At 41.4% G+C, this 21,464-nt stretch overlaps 4 protein-coding genes across 5 annotated transcripts; 3 read left to right on the top strand and 1 right to left on the bottom strand.

Annotated features, from left to right (window-relative positions):
• Positions 1 to 166: 166 nt before the first annotated feature.
• Positions 167 to 3,265, top strand: LOC116299584 (mammalian ependymin-related protein 1). 2 transcript variants are annotated; one of them, XM_031708255.2, is made up of 6 exons: positions 167 to 325; positions 530 to 567; positions 1,003 to 1,122; positions 1,913 to 2,096; positions 2,364 to 2,448; positions 2,940 to 3,265. In XM_031708255.2, exons 1-6 carry the CDS (start codon positions 256 to 258, stop codon positions 3,046 to 3,048), a joined length of 606 nt encoding a protein of 201 aa, XP_031564115.2. In that variant the 5' UTR covers positions 167 to 255; the 3' UTR covers positions 3,049 to 3,265. The 2 variants fall into 2 exon arrangements, with proteins under 2 accessions (XP_031564115.2, XP_088880436.1); XM_089024310.1 differs by lacking the exon at positions 2,364 to 2,448.
• An 891-nt stretch (positions 3,266 to 4,156) lies between these two features.
• Positions 4,157 to 7,477, top strand: LOC116299581 (mammalian ependymin-related protein 1). Its single transcript, XM_031708254.2, has 6 exons — positions 4,157 to 4,314; positions 5,087 to 5,121; positions 5,884 to 6,021; positions 6,312 to 6,510; positions 6,743 to 6,830; positions 7,204 to 7,477. Exons 1-6 carry the CDS (start codon positions 4,248 to 4,250, stop codon positions 7,304 to 7,306), a joined length of 630 nt encoding a protein of 209 aa, XP_031564114.1. The 5' UTR covers positions 4,157 to 4,247; the 3' UTR covers positions 7,307 to 7,477.
• Positions 7,478 to 7,605: 128 nt separating this feature from the next.
• Positions 7,606 to 18,148, bottom strand: LOC116299580 (2-Hydroxyacid oxidase 1-like). Its single transcript, XM_031708253.2, has 7 exons — positions 17,970 to 18,148; positions 17,696 to 17,847; positions 16,426 to 16,705; positions 16,011 to 16,212; positions 15,769 to 15,927; positions 15,617 to 15,686; positions 7,606 to 7,829 (listed from the first exon to the last, which is right to left on the bottom strand). The coding sequence occupies exons 1-7, from the start codon at positions 18,122 to 18,124 to the stop codon at positions 7,765 to 7,767; spliced, it is 1,083 nt and encodes a 360-aa protein (XP_031564113.2). The 5' UTR covers positions 18,125 to 18,148; the 3' UTR covers positions 7,606 to 7,764.
• A 217-nt stretch (positions 18,149 to 18,365) lies between these two features.
• Positions 18,366 to 21,182, top strand: LOC148905076 (2-Hydroxyacid oxidase 1-like). Its single transcript, XM_089024306.1, has 3 exons — positions 18,366 to 18,609; positions 19,726 to 19,877; positions 20,205 to 21,182. The coding sequence occupies exons 1-3, from the start codon at positions 18,455 to 18,457 to the stop codon at positions 20,660 to 20,662; spliced, it is 765 nt and encodes a 254-aa protein (XP_088880432.1). The 5' UTR covers positions 18,366 to 18,454; the 3' UTR covers positions 20,663 to 21,182.
• The last annotated feature ends 282 nt before the right edge of the window (positions 21,183 to 21,464 follow it).

The following is a 21,464-nucleotide window of genomic DNA, read 5'->3' as shown; positions in this document are numbered from 1 at the left end:
GGGTTTTATGAGTAGGCCCGGTGATGTTGCACGTGAAGAAAAGTTTTAGAGGGGTCAGGAATAGGGGATCCATCAATTGTACCTTAATGTCGCTGCTGGATGACGAGAACATCCGAAAATAACATATGATGTAAAGAATCTCTTTATAGATTGATAGAACGGAAAAATTCGCATCATAGTGCATGCAACCATCGTATAGAGAGGACGACCTACACGATAACTTGGATAACTTGAATCTAAATCTTGTGTCTCGAAATGTATACGTTTGCTGCTTTGCTTGCATTTATGGCGGTTCTCGGCATTGCACACTCGAGCAAACCTTGTAGTGAGTATATCTTATCCATTTTTTACACCTTTGGTTCCTAGGATAATTAATTGAAATGTTTGGCTTGTAAATACGACGTTAGACTTATTCCTTATTCGGTGTTTTCGCTAGAGAAAACCACGACTTATGGAATTCGTGTAATACGAACATTTACGATTTATTTATAAGGCTTAGAGACGTAAAATTGATTCGGTCTTTTTGCAGAATCTCCAACGATGTGGGAAGGAGAAGAAAGCCTTGAGGTAAGATTTTACAAAGTTTGTGAGCGTCTAGGTTCGATTTTTTTTAGTATACAAAACTTACAGTGCGATGCCTGGTACAGCCAGCTAGAAAGCGAGGCTAGGAAATTTGTTTATTTCATTTATAGAGCATCCTTGACCTGGGGGAGAGAATCGTGTCAAAAGAAGTTTCATAGGGAGGGGTGAGGGCAACACAAAACACTAGTGCACAGTGTTCGGGATCACATAACTGGGGAACACAAACTAGTCAAACTAATCCCTGTGTCAAGGGAAAAGACCGAACTCAATTCGACCGACGAATATCCTTAAAAAAAAAAGAAGGTTGGCATATGATCTGATAACCTGATTCACATCGTTAGTTTAAATTAATTGTTCCAAGTAACAGCGGCTTCGATTTTTAAAGGGCGAATTCATATCGAATTCACACAATTATTTCAGATTGACACGAAAGCTCTTGGAGTATATTTCAAGGTATCTTACGATGCTGTCAACGAGAGGGTCCGTGCACTGGTGCAGCTCGATCCTGCCCAGCATGAATACATCATCCTTTACAACAAGGTATGTCACACATATAAGGTCAATAGATGAACAACTCTAAAAGTTTGTATGAGGATTTTAAACAGCGAGCTGCAACTTAGCGAGCTGTTTTAAACCCCATACAGATCTCACGCGAATATTGTATCAAGGGCTGATCCAGCCAAAATTTTAGGGAGGGGGGCTAATTGAGTTTCTTCCGTCAACACAGCGAAAAACAATAAAAAAGCATCTAATTCTTCAGGTTTTTTTGTTTGTTTGTTTTTTTCTGCTCAAGAGGGGGCTTCAGCCCCCCTTTGACCCCCCCCCCCCCCCCTGGATCGGCCCTTGTATATACTACTTAAAGAATGTCTAGATTAATGCTTTTTTTAGAGTAAAATTTTTAACATTAAATGTAATTTGGCCGAGATATTTCAAGGTCAACCTTATGCAAATCAGGACGAATTCTGTATCAGGGTTTACAGGTGCCTTCATGGTAGCGATTTTGTATTGTTCTAAGGTCATTACTTATGCATGATGTTTTTAAGAATGATAAAAAGATATGGGGCAAACAATGGTTAAGTCCCATAACCTAATTGGCAGGAATATGAAAATTCGAAATTCACTCGCAAAGAAATATGTTGGTATATATCATGTAGTTTTTAGAGTATGAAATGAGGAAATGTCTGGCAAATACTAGTTGGCATTGCTGTGCATCAGGTGGGGCTGTTTAGGAGACATCTTTCCAAGATGGTGTCTATTTCGTTCCATCAAACAGTCTCACATTAATTACAGCTCTAGTTCATCTATTTTCTCGTTTTTCTTTGTTCAACAGCATCGTCTCTACAGCATTGTACGCAGCACAGGAGAATGCAAAGTCTCCAAGTATGACAAGCCTTTCGTACCAGCCCAAGTCCCTGACAATGCGACCTTCGTAGGTGATGCGTACTTTGGACTTAAAAACACAGGTCTTTCTTACAAAACTTATTATGGGACGTTCGCCGCAGAGAGCAGCAAAGGTGAGTAATCGCTCCTACTCGTTATGCTTTTTTATTCAATATCAAAATGAAAAAATCATTTTATTTCACATTGGTAGGCGAATGGATGGAGGGATGGCACGTTGGTGGGTTGGTAGATTGGATAAGTGGGTGGGTGGGTGGGTTGATTTGGGAAGGTTGATTGGTTGATGCTTGTTAGGTTAGGTGGCTGGCTGGCTGGCTGGCTGGCTGGCTGGCTGGCTGGCTGGCTGGCTGGCTGGCTGGCTGGCTAAACGTTTTTATTCACAGGAGACTACGTCATCTGCGTAACCGATGACGCTTGCATTCCCTTTTTTAGCAAAGTCACCGTTAAGGGGATGATAATTCGTGAAAGGTAACGTATCAATAAAACCTAACTTTTCACTGTTGTTCCATCCAACCTCCCTCCTTGTTCTACTTCCACCCAACAACTATAGCTTAAAGCTACTGTAACTAGTTGGACAATAACAGATCGACCCATTTGGTAAGAAATGGAATCAAACTGCCTTATGGCAAACCTCGTGGATACCCTCTTTTAAATCCTGCTTGCACTATTTAGACATTGGGTTACCTGTGTTCCGTCCCGCTGACAAGAGCGTTTGTTATGTTTATGTTATAAATGTACATCATATCTTGACCTTGATGTCGCGTCTGACAAACTATTTACTTGACTTACACTGTGAAATAAGTGTCGGGATATTCTATAAAACTTCGTTTAGTAATTAGCCTGCGTAGCTACGCGTATCCACGAGTTAAAAACATTACGTCCAATTTGTATTAAGAGTCTTCGATGAACAACTTGTAACTATAATCAATTTATTCTGAATATTGTTTGTGATTTTCTAGCTTCTATAATGTAGAGCTTGGAATAAAGGACCCTTCAGTGTTCACTCCTCCAAAGAGCTGCAAAGAAGGTCCAGTTCCCCAAATGTTTAAGGACCATCCTCGTTACTAGTGAACACCAAGGGCCTCGTTGCTATGGAGCTGTGATGGATTTCAACAAGGTTTTACAAGTCTTGATCCATGTTGACCTGTATTCGTTAGTTTGTTTTAGATAGAAATAGCGATTTCATATTTAAGTCCGTAGGCCATTATAAGGCTTAGAGTTTCTGTGTTTATAAGTTTCTCGTACGGATCTTTTAAAAAAAGTTAAATAAATGTTTTGCATCATTGTATGTGTTAACGAATCTTTGGCTTGATAAGGATACGTAGGATGAAGAAATAGAAAACGCGCGCGCGTGCTGTGGGCAGTCATAAAGCACGCAGGGGTTGGCAGAAAACTAGCGAACACAAAACGACAGCCCACACTCCTTTGTAAACTCCTTCCAAAGTCCTTCGAAATTAAGCCATTCCATGAATTCAATCTATCACTGAAAGGTCATGTATTGAAGTAAAAACAATGCTGGCAAAAATTCAAATCACATGAAAATAACTGAGTGGTAATTCATTTCATAAATCAAAAACTTCAAATAGCTAAGCTAGAGCCAACCATTGCAACATCATATTCTCACAGATATTGCACTAAGAAGATTAGAAAAGTGATATTTTTTTCTCAAAAGTCCTTAAAGTAAGCACGATAAATTTGACATGTTTTTTCACATTTTATATCAGGTCATGAACATCTTGCATTCGATCCAATTGGATGCATTTGGGGTCAGAAATATGGCATGGCTCAGCGAAAAACCAACTCACATGATGTTATGATAGCGAGTTACCAGATAGCATGATCGATCTGTAATATCTGTGGGGGAGGGGTGGGGAGGGATGGGAAGGGGAGGGGAATGGGGTGGAAAGTAAATTAGATGATGTAGGATTGAAAAGGAAATCAGAAATGTTAAACCCAATTGAAAAGATTAATAAAGCTGCCATTAACATTCAAAACATGGATTTAAGAACATATTGAAAAAGTTTCCTTTGATGATTAAAGAAATTGCGAACAGATTGATGGCATCTTTTATCGTTTCCTTCGTTTTTCGCACACCGCCCCTCCGCCTCCCCCTGAGAAGGGAATGGAGGACGTTTTCTCAATAAGCAAAAATAAACATGTTGTAATTGCAGAGCCTTGCTGTGCTTGGTACGGATTTTGTCACACATATATATAGCGTGACTCTCCCATTGGAAAGCCCATCTAGTGAAGGTAGTTTTCCATCAAAGATGTACGCTTTTGCAGCTTTTCTCGTTTTCGCGGTGGTCGTCAATGCACAGAGGCCAGAACCTTGTGGTAGGTATGACAATGTTAAGCTACTGTTCTTGCGTTTGAGTTCATGCATGCACGATTGGAGAGCAAAAGTTTTATTTTAGTTTGCCTTTGCGATTTCAGGTTTCTCAGGCTTTTCTTTGCAAGGCTTTCATTCAGCTTTTTACAAGCGTTTTTTTTTTTTGAAAAGCTGTGATGACGCGTTTACTTATGCCATGTACACTGTTTTTCGCTGCAATAAAATCTAATATCTGTCGCCAGCGCAAATTTAAAATGGTAGTCTGTTTTTGGCAGTCTTTCTAGTCATGCGACTGCAAAGCATTATCTGTATTCAAATGCGAAATTCAGTCTATGGCATAATTTTGGTCTCTTTTTCTTTCACCTTTTTGTTTTTGCTACCGGTTGATATTTTCACCAAAACCCGTAATGACCCAGTATACATAAAATACTTGTCTTGTACAAGAAACTTGAGGCCTTGTGGTTCAAAAGGGGAAGGTTTGCAAGCAATCCGTGGTTGAGATACTGAGAGGGGTGGTGAATATTTTAGATCGGCAGCCCGCCGGTTAAATTTGTAGAGGAGCCTTAAAGTTAAACTAAACCAAGTTTCGAGATTTAGATCTTTTTGTCATCCATGTATCACTCGTGAGGAAGCCAACGACTGTGTTTCGTGAAGAAAATATTTGTTCTAGCACGATGAATCGTCTATTTGTGCCACCATTCTCTTTTGTCATTTCAAACTGTTGATAGTTTTTTAAAAAACCATTTTATCAAAATACTGTTTTGTTTTTCAATGCAGAAGGACCAAAAGTATGGGAAGGAAAGCTTTTCCAGGTACTCCTCAGCACTCTTTGAGCCCGTTTGATAATATTAATACATCTTTTGCTGTTCATTAACAGAAAATGTGCATTCATTTGTGCCAACAGTTGTATCAATAACGTGTAATGTACTTTCATCAACACCACAAGTAACATCATTAGCGCGGATCAACTTTCAATAACGATATTTGAATATGCGTGTACATTCATAGGCATCAATGGACAATCAATAGCGCGTTCGTACATTCATATACCCGGAATGTATTTTCTTGTGCGCGAAATTAAACTTCAATAACATCAATTAACAAACAGTTGCATTTATGGACAATCATTTACCCAAAAGTGAAAATTCATTAGTGCTATTAGCATAATCATTGACAATCTATAACGCGTTTGGACAATCATGAGGGTCAACGTTATATTCTATAGATAATAATAATATAATAAGATAAATAAAACAATCATTTGCGGTGTTCTTTTTTAACACTTTAAAACATATAAATAACTCAGAAAACTGCCTCCAAGCATCCCGTTCCTGAACATTGTTGAACAAGCAATTAGCAGTCAAAGCCGACATCAGCAACAACGGATGAACGATCGGGCCGAGGCAAGATGACAAGGGATTCGGGATTGCTCTAGGTCACAGTTACTATTGGAAGGGTTCCAGAGAAGTGTGGCAACTATGTGGTTCAGACACATTTCTCTGGAACTCTTCCAATAGCAACTGTGACCTCAGTAGAGCAATCCCGATTCATATTCAACTATGCATTCATTTTAGGTCGACCACAGCAAGAACTTTAGCATTCTTGGCAAGTTGTCGTACGATGCCTCTAATGAACGAGTCCGCATCATTGAGGAAATTAATTTGTCTGGCGGAAAAAGATATTTTTACGACTTTATCATTCTTTACCGAGAGGTAGGTAACGCAAGACAACGTGACGTAACGCGGCAGCTGACAGAAAGCAAGCAAGAACGCAATGAAATGAAACCCGCAATGAAACCCGCAAGCAAGATCTCAGCGCAGCGTGACACTATAAGACTCTGAGACGTATGCATTGTAGAGTAGCAGAGCGCGCGCATGCTATTTCAATTATCAATCCGTCTATTTGATCCAATATTCTAGCTTCTTATTGCAAACTCACAAATTTAATTTGTGGAATAAACGCTGCATATAGCTGCTCATTACTTTCACTTGGTTTTGTACAGCAACGTTTGTACCGCGTCGAACTGAGCATCAATGGCACAGGTAAATGTGTTGTGTCGGAGTTCAAAGAATCCTTCAGACCAGCAGAAATCCCGAAGGATGCCAAATTTGCAACAGAGGCATACATTGGAGCAAGCTTACCAGAGGTTGGTGTGCTGGTTAACATCTTTTATGGAAAAGAAGAAAGAAAAGGAGTAACAGGTAAGGACTTGGCTAACTAACCATTGCTTCTCCTATTCCTATTTCTCGAACATCCTTTCGTTCTTATCTTTCTCTCAATTCAATCCTAACCCTTCTTTCCTTGATTTCTCTCTCGCTCTCTCTCTCTTTTTCTTTCTTTCTTTCTTCATTAGTTCCCTTCCAATGTTTTTAGTTGCTTGCTGCTTGCTCTCCTCCTGATCATCTTTTTTTATCATAATTTTTTTTTTAACAGTGGACTACGTGGCTACCGTGACAGCAGAGGGTTGTATACCAGTGAGCAGTGTTGTATACACTCAAAAGACAGGTGCAATTCATTCAAGGTAAGGTCAATGCAGTAGACGTGATTCCAAACCGAGATGCAAAATAAAGAGGAGTTTTTTTTGTATATATATAAGGAAATCTTCCTATAATTCTGTATTATTCGACTACACAAGACAGGCGTGGCTCTTCAGTGATGTGCTCAATGTGTGCTTATTAGAAAAACAGTTCACGAGCGCGCCATTATTTACATACGATCAAATACTAATATTCTTGACCTTTCAGTATCACCAATCCATGCATTTATATGAAAACGTACGAGAATAAAATAAACTTGAAGCACACCCCCTCCCCCCTTATAAGCCCATCGAAAAACTCCTATGGACCGGAATTCTATACGGTATAAGATTTATTCGTATGATTTTTTCCTCCTAGCTTCTTCGATATAGTCTTGGGAATTGAAGATCCTGAACGCTTCGTGCCTCCAAGTAGCTGTGAACAAGTGGAGCATTCTGGAAGGATTCCCATGCACCTTTGAGTCATGCAGATAAACAAAATAGTCCTTGCGGAAGCCATACCGAGGACTCATACACATGGATTAACATTGAAGCAACTTTGATTTAATACTGATTGCAATAAGAACTTTAACTTTAAGAAAATTAACAATGATCGAATAAAGCTTGAAGAATTTCAAGAATATCTTGAACAAGGTTGTTTTAAGTTTTACCTTTTAAATAAGATCCAAGGGGTAAATTGCAACAGTGGGTAATGTGTATGCCATGCTGTTTTTCCTCACCCATCCCCATCCCCTCCCCCCTCCGCCCGCCCCCTTTCATAAAGGCACGATTTGTTCTAAACGCACTTTCTAGGGTTTTTAAATTTTCATTTGATTTTAAAATGACGTTAAGGTAACTTCGAAACGTCGACATGTTTCATTTAAAATTTTATCGCTGAATTTCGTATTAAAACTTTTACCAATTCAAATAAAGGTTCTGTTTAAAGTCTTGAGTTGACTTGGTTGTGTATTAATGAGCTATTGATGTCTTGAAGTCTTGAACACCCTAAAGAAAGAAACAACCAAATGGCTTGTTTTAGCCACCATGAATTAACAAAATACTTGTCATTAGTCTTTTTTGTTACATCATCAAACATGGCCACCATGTCTATTGTCATATCAACCAACATGGCCGCCATGTCTATTGTCATATCAACCAACATGGCCGCCATGTCTATTGTCATATCAACCAACATGGCCACCATGTCTATTGTCATGTCAATCAACATGGCCGCCATGTCTATTGTCATATCGACCAACATGGCCGCCATGTCTTTTGATATTTCAATCTATTTTTACGAAAAAGCAATAAAGCTAAAAATACAACATTCCATCATAAAGAAGACAAGAAATGTGTAGCTGTTTCCATAGTAATCAGCGTATTCAGCAATTATTTGATTGACAAGAGATTAACTTAATCTCTTAGCGTTCTACCCTTTTAATTCAGTATAGTGTAACACTCGTTTGAAGTAAGACGAACTTTCGGGATTAATATCTTTATGTAATTGTTTTAACTGACCCGCCAACGTTGTTGACCAGATCATTACCAGATTCAATAGTGCAAGAATAAAAAGGATTTGCGTACTCAACTATGGCAGTGGTTTCCTTTTGATACGATATTATTGAGAAATCCCGTACAGTCAACAACGAGGGAATCCACCGAGAGATAAGTCAATAAGTGATTCTATATTCACCAACGATTCCTTTGTGAAACTGTGAAACTCTAAATGTGAAACTCTTATAGTTAATGTGAAATAACTGCCGTTTTAAAGTAAACGTTGCATAATGTTGGAACCAGAGAAAGAAACTACAAAGGAAAGCACGACCACAGAAATATGCGAAGCACGATCGGAATGTCGCTTGCGAACACGTACCGAAAAGGGTCTTGAAATGGACTTACAAAACGCAAAAAAGAAGAGAACCAAGGCAGGAAAGGATCTTAATAAACGAATACAGGATTCTTATGAATTACTGAGAATTCCTTCTGATCTTGTAAAGCTTACCGCCAGTATTGACGGTCTAGAAATGGAAATGAATAGATTCAGAGCTATTAACGACCAAGTGCTTGACCTCTTGATAAAGATGGGTGATGATAAAGATAACAAAGACGACGGTCAATTTACAACGCTGTGGGAGTCCTCCCTGGAGTGTATGGCCGACTTAAAAACAAAGAAAAAGGAGTTAGAGTTCGAGAGATCGGAGATGCTATCACAGAGATCTTCTAAGAGGAGCAGTCGTTCATCGAGAACGTCGAGATCTAACGCCCTATCGATCGCAAAACAAGCTATAATCGAAGCCACGACGCTAAAAGAGAAAATGAGAAGCTTGCAGAGACGACAGGAAATTGACAGGCAAAAAGACGAATTAAAACGACAACAAAGAGAACTACAACGCCTTGAAGAAGAGGAGGAGCTCCGAGGAGAGTTAAACGCCGCAGAAGCCATCAAAGGATTACTCAGTAAAGACGCCGAGGACGAGAAAACTGAAGCTGGGAAGGGAGAGATAGCCATCCCCACAGCAATACAAGACCCGTGGGATATCTCCCAGCTTAGTCAATACACCACCAACAAACGTGACGTATCCGACGTCATTAATCCTGTTACCAAAGAAGTCACGCCACCCACCAAGAAAACAGAATATGAACACACAGGAAACCCAGCAGCTGGAGTTAAAGGGCAGTACACAGGAAACCCAGCTGCCGAAGTTAAGAAGTCGTACACAGGAAACCCAGCAGCTGAAGTCAAAACGCTGTACACAGGAAACCCAACTGAGGAAGCCAAAGTAAAGGAACCATTACACATAGGGCGTCCAAGTCAACGCGAAACGGATGAAATAGACCTAGGAGCAATTCTGGAGAAAAACGGATCGACAGGAATACAAGCGAGACTCCAACCCATAAGGAACCCTCGTATGAGTGGAATTATCGATCCGGCCACACCCCAATTTAGAGCCAGCTCCACTCCAGCGACGTCTTACACCTCGCCACCAATGGACATCTCCTGGCAGCTTCAGTCCATCCAAAGAGAAAGCACCGAAATCCAGAGACAGCAAGTCCATCTCCTGAAGCGTCTCATGCTACCAGCGCCAAAACCACCAATCTTCCAAGGCGACATACTAGAATATCCAAAGTGGGAGAGTGCTTTCGAGGCTCTGATAGAAGAAGACGGCGACCCAAGTCGTAAGCTTTACTACCTCGGGCAGTATACAGGGGGAGCAGCCCAAAGAACCATCAATGGGCTGCTCGGACTTCGCACGGAAGATGCCTATACTCGTGCCAGGAAGATGTTGAAAGAACGCTATGGCAATCCATATAGAATCTACGAAGAATACAGAAAGAAGCTGTTCAGTTGGCCAACCTGCAAATCGGGGATGGAACTCCAAGAGCTAAGTGACTTCCTTGTGATGACGCAAGAAACCATGAAAACAGTTGGTTACTTAAGGGAGCTTAATAGCCTCATGTTCATTCGTCAGCTCGCTACAAGACTGCCAGCTTACTATTGCAACAGGTGGAGGGAGAGCGCCAAGAGGATTGAAGCCAAGAAGAGCGAGTATACATTCAATGACCTTGTGGAGTTCGTTCAGGATGCCGCCTCTGATGCAACACATCCAGTGTTCTCTTTAGAATCACTATCAGCTACGAAGAAAGAACTAGACACGAACAAAGAAAAGGGCGGTTACCTAGCAGGACGAAACGCCCTAAGGAATGAAACCAAACGTTCACAAGGATCGACTTTCGCTACTTCCGTTTCAAGACACGAGATCACAAAAGAAAGGGCAAACAACTCATCGAACAACTCGTATGTGCGCATGTGCCCCCTCTGCGATAAGCCTCACGAACTCGAGCGCTGTAAAATCTTTCTTGAAAAGTCGCCAAAGGAAAGAGTGGAGGTCTGCAAGTCGAAAGGCGTCTGTTTCGCATGCCTTACGAAAGGGCACATGGCAAGACGCTGCAGGAAGAAGGCCGAATGCGGTGTTTGCGAGAAATCACACGCAACCCTGCTCCACTTTGATACTAAAGTTGATGCAAGTAAACCAGCCTCAGAGGCAGCTAAAGCAACCAACCACTGTATCAAGGTCTGTCACCTGAATGACTGCAACAACGCCAGGACCTCCATGATAGTCCCCGTTTGGGTATATCACCAAGATAACGAGGATCGTAAGGTAGAAATGTATGCCGTTTTGGATGACCAGAGCGACACATGTTTCATCACAGACGACGCCTGCTCTCAACTATCCTTGTCTGGTCCGGAAATAACATTGGAGCTAGGAACAATGCATTCCGTCGAAAATATCTTGACAAGAAAAATCGAAGGACTGGTTGTCTCTCGCCAGGACGGAGAAGTTAACATACCTCTTCCAAGAGCGTACTCAAGGGATCAGATACCTGCTAGACGCGAACAGATACCAAGACCGGAGATCTCAAGGGGGTGGAAACACCTCGAACCAATAGCGGACCAGATACCACCATACAGAGAAGAACTAAAGATCGGCCTCCTAGTTGGCAACAACTGTGTTCGCGCTATCAAGCCAAGACAAGTTGTCCCTGGGAATGCAACTGACCCGTACGCTATGCGCACAGCTCTCGGCTGGGGTGTCATAGGCGCAGAGGTGGTAGGAAGTGATTGCGAAGAAGGCAGCGTTAGATGTCACTATGTCGCGACTAAGAGGATGGATACGGACCACGGGACGTCTTTCCTTATCCCGCAGCCCCCATCTCACAAGGAGGTTATGACCCCTCTTGCCGTGAAAAGGATGTTCGAGCACGAGTTCCCTGAAATGCAATGCTCCGACAAGTCATTATCACAAGAAGATATAAGGTTTATGAAGATGATGACCGAGCAGATCCACAAAACCGAGGACGGCCACTATGAGATGCCGCTACCATTAAGAGAAGACGGCCTGAGTCTTCCCTGCAACCGAAGGCTCGCAGAGGTACGCTTGAATCAACTGAAGACCCGTTTCGACAAGGATCCAAAGTATAAGCAAGATTACGTCACCTTCGTCGAGGACATGTTAGCAAAGGGCTATGCAGAAGAGGCACCGAACCACTACGAAAGGGTATGGTACGTACCTCATCACGGTGTCTACCATGCGAAGAAGCCAGACAAAATAAGAGTCGTTTTCGACTGCTCAGCCAGGTACGAGGGCCACTCTCTGAATCAACATCTACTCCAAGGCCCCGACTTAACGAACACTCTTGCGGGCGTACTATGTCGGTTCCGTCAAGAGTCAGTATGCTTCGCCTGCGATATCGAAGGTATGTTCTGTCAAGTTCGCGTAAATGAAGAACAGCGCGACCTCCTTCGATTCCTATTCTGGGATAAGGGAAACACGAGTTCCACTCCGAAGGAGTACCGCATGAGAGTCCATCTCTTCGGTGCTACGTCTTCGCCCGGATGTGCCAACCTAGCCTTAAAGAAGACAGCTGACGACAATGCACAAGGCCACGAGAACGCCGCTAAGTTCTTGAAGACAAACTTCTATGTAGATGACGGACTCATGTCCACCGCTACGGCCGCCGAAGCCGTGTCACTCATCAAAGATGCCCGTGAGATGTGCGCAAAGGGAGGCTTCAAACTTCACAAGTTTGTATCCAATAGTAAAGAAGTTCTAGAGTCAGTGCCAGTCGATGACAGGGCGAAAGGAGTTAAGGAACTCAACTTGGATCAAGATGCTCTACCCATCGAGAGAGTACTTGGTGTGGAATGGTGCGTAGAAAATGACACTTTTCAGTTTAGAGTTCATCTGAAGGATAAGCCCCTAACAAGAAGAGGAATCCTGTCTACAGTTAGTTCCATCTACGACCCTCTAGGTTTCGCCGCCCCATTCATGCTTCGAGGCAAGAAGATACTCCAGTTATTGTGCAAGGAAGGCGTGGGATGGGACGATGACATACCAGGCTCGTTGCGACATGAATGGCAGCTGTGGAGGGAAGAACTGCCCTTACTAGAGAAGATGAATATTCCCCGATGCCACAAGTCGGATGGATTTGAATCTCCCAAGATAGTTGAGCTGCACCACTTCTCTGACGCCAGCGTTGACGGCTACGGCCAGTGTTCCTACTTACGTCTGGTGAACGAGAAGGACGAAGTTCATTGTTCATTCGTCGTGGGGAAAGCTCGCGTATCGCCACTGAAACCAGTAACGATACCTCGTATGGAGCTTGCTGCAGCAGTAACGTCGGTAAAGGTCAGCCAAATGCTTCACAAGGAACTGACGTTACCAGTCGACAAGGAGGTATTTTGGACAGACAGCCAAGTAGTCAAGGCCTACATTAATAACGAAGCGCGTCGTTTCCACACGTACGTAGCGAACCGCGTGCAGCAAATAAGAGACCACACAGACCCTACCCAATGGAAGTACGTGGAAGGTAGGAGCAACCCAGCGGACGACGCCTCCCGCGGCCTGAGTCCAAGAAGTCTTTTACGGACTTCAAGATGGTTGCAAGGACCTTCCTTTCTATGGGAGCTCCAAGAGAAATGGCAAGACTTCACCAACGACACGTACGAGATATCAGCAGATGATAAAGAGGTTAAGAAGTCGTCCGCATTTTCCACAGTCGTGAAGGAATGTTCAACACTAACGAAGAGACTTGGCTACTTCTCGGACTGGTTTCGAGCCAAACGAGCCGTGGCCAACTGCCTGAAATACTTGAGGATTCTGAGGTACCGAGTTCAGAAGAAGTCCACTCCAACGAGTACTATGCAACCAATAGGCACAACCCCTACAATTGTAGAGCTCCAGGAAGCAGAGCGTATTATCTTGAGAGAAGTTCAGCAGGATGCCTATGTCACAGAGATGAAAGAGCTATCAACTGGTAGGGAGAACCCCACCAACGGCAGCAGAGCTGAACAGCGCGAACTGAAAAGAAAGTCAGACCTGTATCGCCTCGATCCCTTTATCGATCAACATGGCATTCTGAGAGTCGGTGGCAGAATCAAAAACGCGAGTATCGACTTCGGGCTCAAACATCCTGTTATAGTTCCCAAGGACAATCATATTTCATACCTTATCGCTAAGAACTGCCACGAGTCAACCAAACACCAAGGAAGAGGCCTAACCCTGAACGAGATACGTTCCTCCGGCTACTGGATAGTCACTGGTGGCCCGATGGTCTCAAAGCTGATCCACGATTGCGTTACCTGCAGAAAGCTGAGAGCATCAGGGCAAGAACAGAAGATGGCTAACCTGCCGAGCGATAGACTGGAGCCGACACCCCCATTCACCTATTGTGCTGTGGACTATTTTGGTCCCTGGATCATTAAAGAAGGGCGCAAAGAACTTAAGCGTTACGGCGTACTGTTTACCTGTCTTTTCTCCAGAGCGATCCACCTCGAGACAGCCAACAGTCTAGACACCAGCTCATTCATCAACGCTCTAAGACGATTTATATGCCGCCGTGGTCCAGTCCGACAACTCCGCAGTGATAGAGGGACTAATTTTATTGGCGCGCGCAGAGAGCTACAAGAAACCTTGACTGAGATGGATCATGAGGCTGTGAAGAAAGAACTGCTGAAGTCCAATTGCGATTGGATTGAAATGAAGTTCAATGTCCCATCCGCAAGCCACATGGGCGGCGTCTGGGAACGTCAGATAAGAACGGTGCGAAGCGTTCTATCAGCCTTACTCTCCAACTGTGGCAGTCAGCTAAATGATGAAGCTCTTCGCACATTCATGTGTGAGGCCGAAGCCGTAGTCAACGGACGGCCCCTGACGGTAGACGGTAGAACCACGCCGATAGAAGCTCTCACACCGAACCACTTCCTAACGATGAAGAGCAAGGTCATACTACCACCCCCAGGGAATTTCCAAGAGGCTGACCTCTACTCCAGGAAGTGGTGGCGACGAGTCCAGCATCTAACCAACGAATTCTGGACTCGATGGAGGAAAGAATATTTACTGTCTCTCCAGGAACGGCAAAAGTGGACGCGTCAACGACGCAACATGGAACCTGATGACATCGTTCTGATCAAGGACGACGATAGTCCCCGCAACCAATGGCGCCTATCCAGAATAACAGAAGTAATCCGTGACGACGACGGGCTTGTGAGAAAGGTGAAGCTGCTCGTTGGTAGCCCCAACCTATCACCACGCGGCAAAAGAAATGGACAGCTATCTGTCTTGGAAAGACCTATCCAGAAGTTAGTGCTATTGCTTCAGAAACAAGAAAACAGCAGACCGGGAATCCCCGTCGAGGAGCCAACCAAGTAACCAGCGCAAGCCACGGTGGTGTCCACAAAAGCCGACATCATAGTATAGGATAGGGACTTCATAGAGGACTCATGTTTTCTTTTCTTTTCTTTTCTTTCATTTACATATTATAATTGGTTACGGTTTATATGTTTAAAGAACTTTGATGATTTAGGTATTTTTGTAAATTGTTACCAATTTAGGGGAGCCATGTAGCTGTTTCCATAGTAATCAGCGTATTCAGCAATTATTTGATTGACAAGAGATTAACTTAATCTCTTAGCGTTCTACCCTTTTAATTCAGTATAGTGTAACACTCGTTTGAAGTAAGACGAACTTTCGGGATTAATATCTTTATGTAATTGTTTTAACTGACCCGCCAACGTTGTTGACCAGATCATTACCAGATTCAATAGTGCAAGAATAAAAAGGATTTGCGTACTCAACTATGGCAGTGGTTTCCTTTTGATACGATATTATTGAGAAATCCCGTACAAAATGTCCTACAACAGTTCTGGTATACAATCTTTGTCAATGCAGTTATTGGCATATAAAATGCATTTTGATTGTCAAACTGAGAAAAGACCATTCACACTTCCCTACCTGATAGTATCATGGCGGTCCTGAATTCTTCACGAAGCATCTCCAGTACTTTCAGCACACCTTCTTCTCCCTGACAACAAAACAAATGAGAAGCACAAACAAAGTTCATAAAAAGACAGCACAGCAAAACCAAAGACAATTCACCAACTGACCTGATAGGCAAGTCCCCATACCACAGGACGACCAATGAATACAGCACGTGCACCCAATGCTAATGCCTTTAGTACATCAGTACCAAGCCTTACTCCACCATCCATATACACTTCAATTTGTCCATTGACAGCTGATACAACTTCTGGTAGAGCATCAATCTGTCACAAACAGTAAAGTACACAGTTACAGCTCAATGCAGTCACAGCGGTAGTCGACATGGATCAAGGGGTTACCGACTCACCCCTGCCAAGACCCCATCCAACTGTCTTCCTCCATGATTAGACACGATAATGGCATCAGCACCGTGCTGGACAGCAAGCTTAGCATCTTCTGCTGTTAGAATGCCTTTTAATATTACTGGAAGCTTGGTGATGGACTTGATCCATTTTATGGTGTCCCATGAAATTGTTTTGTCAAAGATTGCTTCAACCTGCCAAATAGTTCTAATAAAAAGTAAGTAAATCAGTCACTTAATATACAAGTATATTACCTAAATAAGTAAAATAGAAGGATGCATGCATCCCTTGGTTGTTGTTTATTACACTCATTATACTCATTATATTTCCCTATAACTACAGAAATAAAGGAAAATGTCTTGTATAAAGAACATAAGGGATTCTATATACCGTGAACAATCAATTTATTCAAATACATACAATTTGTCTCCAAGATTTGCAACTTGAACACCAGGAGGAAGAGAGAAGCCTGATCTCCTAATACCACGTCTTATTCCAAGAACTGTTGCATCAACTGTAAAAACTAAGGCTTTGAATCCTGTTTCTTCTGCTTTTTGGATTCTTGACTTCATTTGCTTTCTATCTTTTAAGATGTACAGATGAAACCATCGAAGACCACTTGGTGCTGCAAGTGCTATATCTTCGTTTCTGCTTGTGTTAATCATGCTAAGGATCATGCATGTCTTAGCACTAGCTGCCGCTGTTTGGTAAAAGATGCAAACATATATTCTCTAAATCACTCTAATTTCGATCTAATTGGTCATAAGGCTACCGATAGATCAAATTAGGATTTAGGAGTTTTATTTTTGTGAAAGGAGGAAAAGCCAGAGAACCCTGAGAAAAAACCCTGTAAGGGGCGAAATCAAAACAATGTTCCAAGATAGGGACCCGATTTTATGAATTAAGGTGGTGGGTAGCGGTACATACCCCCTCCCCCTCAGAGGCCTCTTCAAATGCTCGATACTGGGGGTCTGTAGTGGCAATTTCTATTCACAAATACGTTTTCTAGCATACATGCAGACACACAGTCCATTAATTTCTGTGATTTGGCACTATATGATTTGGCACTACTTGATTCAATATGCAAAGTTGATGATGGGTATTGACTCATTTACATGGTAATTATAAGGAATGAAGGAATATATATATATATATCAATTAAGTTATATAAATGTATGAAATTATGAAAAATGGATAAATGGTACTGGATGGATAGTTGGACAGGAGAATGGTTTGATAGATGAAGGGATCAATCCAAGAATCAATAAAAGAAAGGAAGAATGAAAGTATGGAATAAAAGGTGGATGGATGGATAGATGGGCAGATGAATGGATGGGCAGATGGATGGATGGGCAGATGGATGGATGGGCTGATGGATGGAAGGATGGATGGATGTGTAGATGGGTGGATAGAGGGATTGACAGTTAAACAATCACCTCTTATTCTTGGTTGTATTAATATTTTCCCATTTCTTTCCCATTTCTCTTGCAATTAAGATCTTTTGCATCCATATTCATGTACCTTCTCGTTTACAATTGTTAAACAAAGAAATGATACTCTAGGAAATGACACATGGTCTGAAATGGGAAAACATACCCAAGGTAAAGCAGTCTGTTGAAGGATGGTGAATGGATTGATGGACAAACAAACAAAAACTGATTTATTACACTTCAATATACACATCCCTCACCCTTTGCAATGGCTCGTTCGCTCTCTGGATGTGCAAGTATGGAGTACCCAGTTGGTGCAATGCATATTGGCATACTGACTGTCTGTCCCAGCAGAGTGGTAGACATGTCTACTTCTGATATCCCACGAAGCATTCTGGGCCTAAGTCTTAACCTGCATCAACACACCAAGAGAACAATAAAATGCTTTCTCCTTTATGGCTAGAATCCATGGAATTATACCTTTATGAGCGATGATAAGTAAGCTTAAACATTGCTCCATTGCTATATAATCACCTTCTGAAAGCATCAATATTGTCTTTCAAACTAACTTCTTCATCTGCTCCTCCTTCGTAGTAGTTCAATGACATCCTACATAGCTTCTTTTTACCTTCATGTTCAATATCTGCCAAGCAAACAGGCTTTGAATGTGTTAAATCGTTCTTAGACATTTTTTAAATCCCTATATAAGTTGCGAAAGAATGCAGCCGATTTCCAAAATAACAAAGGAACCCCATTTTAGAAAAAAATTATACCGTCAAAATAAATAATAAAAGAGGTTGATTTTCTTTATTTATCTGGGTTTTAATCTAATATAAAAATTTTTTTTTTAATACATTCAATAAAAGATCGATTTTCTTGATTTTTAGCTTTGTTGATTATTTTCTTCCGAAGCGGGGGTCCCTGTGGAGTTCCAATGTTTTTTCCACAGAAGATGCCAAATAAAATTGTATCACAAACTAGCAATTTGAATTTTCGTTTAAACATCTCGAAAAACAGCCATGTCTAAAGACTCTTCTCCTCGTCCAGAGCCTGTTTGCTTGGCAGACATCGAGGAAGAGGCGAAAAAGAATGTATCTGGGAAGATTTTGAGCTATTTTGAAGGAGGAGCAGACGAAGAACAGACGCTCAAAGACAACATTGATTCATTCAGAAGGTGAGTTCAGGGACATGTATGTTTAACTTTGAATATTTGCATGTAAAAAAGCTGCTTCAAGGACCGAAAGCACCCTAAAACTAAAAAAAGTGGGGTTCTTAGATTGAAAAATATAAGAGAATAGTATGCAAAAGTGAACTTTATAGAGTAGACTAGTATATTGCAAAAGCGAAAAGTGGAAGATTTGGATTTGAAATTATGAGAGAGTAGTATGCAAAAGCGAAAAATGGAGGATTTAGATTGAAAATAATGAGAGAGTAGTATGCAAAAGGGAAAAGTGGAGAATTGAGATTGGAAAATATATTATATTAGAATATATATTAATAATAAGTTTAATATTGTGTTCTTTCTATGGACCAAAAAAACATAGATGCAAGCCTCTATTGTGTCTATTGTCTATAGATAGGTCACAATAGGTGTCTATTAACTGTCTAGTGTCTATTTGTGTCTATTCTTGATGGAAGTGCCTTTAAGATTAGCACTCACACTTACATGCAAGCTACTTTGGATCGATCCGAGATCACTTCTCAAGGTCATCTAGTTTAAATAAGTCTCAAACAAATTTATTCGAAACATTCAGATTTGGCCAGTTTGTCTTTAGAATGATCTCAATTCGATCTAGATGTCTAGTGTGAACAGCCCCTTACATTGGGAATTTTATTGTGTGGCATGAGGCAGTCCTTCAGCTATTCACCATGAAGGGTCCTTATGGTTTGATATTATGTAAAACTTTGGATAAATGGCGATCTACAAAGAACTAATTTGTTTCATGCCCTAAACATTGCTTGCTATATCATGAAAGACCTGCAAACAACCTTATTTATAAATTAGGACACCCAAGACATATATTGTTGCTTATAATATTAGGGTAAACTATATTCAAAATTGAAGAACTCTTTGTTTCCTGACATGCCATTCACTATAAAGAGTACGACTGCATGATGAATACATTTTCTCATCCTTTTTTTAACATTTTCCTGTCCTTTCCCATACTTCCACACCCACTTCCCCCAAAATTCCTTGAGGTGTTGAAACAATTTAATAAGCAAATTCAAAAATTGATTGTCAAAGATCATGAAATATGACTTGCATATTGTGTGTATTGTATGAATGAAGATTACGACTGAGACCCAGAATGCTTTCTGGGATATCAGAAGTAGACATGTCTACCACTCTGCTGGGACAGAGGGTCAGCATGCCGATATGTGTTGCACCATCTGGGTATCAAAAGCTTGCACATGCAGATGGTGAACAAGCTACTGCAAAGGGTATGTTGTAGCATTTTCCCAGAGAAACCCATAATAGTAATCAAAGTGTATGGTATTGATGGTGTGACATAGTGTGACTTTGCATGGGTGTTGTGGTGTGGCTTAGTGTGACATTGCATGGTAGTTGTGGTGTGATATAGTGTGACATTGCATGGTAGTTGTGGTGTGGCATAGTGTGACATTGCATGGTAGTTGTGGTGTGGCATAGTGTGACATTGCATGGTAGTTGTGGTGTGACATAGTGTGACATTGCATGGTAGTTGTGGTGCGATTGTATGATTATAAACAGGATGTTATACTTATCTACCTCAACCCTTCAACTTGCAGCTGCAGCTAGTGCCATGACCTGCATGATCCTTAGTATGATATCCACCACCAAGATGGAAGATGTAACACTTGCTGCACCTGCTGGACTCAGATGGTTTCAGTTCTACATACTCAAAGATAGAGAACTTACCAAGGAACTAATTTGCCGAGCAGAGCAGGCAGGATACAAGGCTTTGGTCTTAACAGTCGATGCAACTGTTATTGCGAAACGGCGTTCTTTCTTAAAATCGGGAACTTACAATGATCCTGGGGTTGTAGCTGTTCATTTTAAATCTAAGGATGGGTATTGTACTTTTTTTTTTACAATTTTTTTATACATTTATGTCACTGTTATCATCACTTTATTTTACCATGCACTTTGTCCTTGGAAGCTCCTGATAGTTTCTGTTTGCTCTGCTAATGCACCATCTCTCATCGCTGTGGTCATGAGTTCTATTCTTAGACACGCTATCATATGAGTAGAGATGCTAGTTGTTTCTCAGCTGTACTTTGAGGATTTTCTTCAGATTCTCCAATTTTCGTCTCTGCAACTTAGATTTACTTCTGATATGACTTCTAACTGAAATTCCAAGTGTTGGTTTTCACAGCCGCCATGTTGGATGAATTTAGCAAAAGATTCGTCATTAGTCTCTTTTATGTCATCCAACATGGTTGCCATGTCTTTTTTTATTTTATTCTCGTGGGAATGATTGAAAACCAGCAATACTCTATTTTAACAGTTCCGTTCATTGACCACAAATAATAGTCAAGTCAAGGTTTGAGTTTCCGCGCATAGCAAAACTATAGTTTATCATGCGCGGAAACTCCAACATCGACTCAGTGGAGCTATTATTCGTGGTCACTGAATGGAGCTGTAAAATGGAGTGTTCCATCTGACGTGAAAAACTTAAACACGAGACCTTCGCAATTAAGTCTTGCTCTTCGATAAACAATGAATTAGGGTTTTTTTTAGGTTGATAGTGCAGGTTTCCGTGAATATCAAAGCTTGTCGGATTTTGTGGTCCGGGGTAATCTTTTTGATGCAAAGAATGCCCTTCAGTTTAAGCAACTGTAACCGGCGGCAAGGCGCTCAGCTATGAATCAGATTGCAAGTGGTTTTGACAAAAGAATTTATTGAAAAATTCACACAACTTTACAATACATGGAAAAAAAACGGGAACGAGATTACAGGATATCTCTAATGAAAACAAGAAAAATATTTACAATGAGATAAAATAAATTTGTAGCTTATCTAAATAGCTAAAAAGTCATGAATAAAAT

The sequence above is a fragment of the Actinia tenebrosa genome, unplaced genomic scaffold (genome assembly GCF_029948245.1).
Source record: "Actinia tenebrosa isolate PJP-AT-01 unplaced genomic scaffold, QUT_ActTen_1.0 PGA_scaffold8__29_contigs__length_14323225, whole genome shotgun sequence".
Classification (NCBI taxonomy): Eukaryota; Metazoa; Cnidaria; class Anthozoa; order Actiniaria; family Actiniidae; genus Actinia; species Actinia tenebrosa.
The sequence above is the reverse complement of the archived record's forward strand: the minus strand, read 5'-3'. Positions and strand labels throughout refer to the sequence as shown.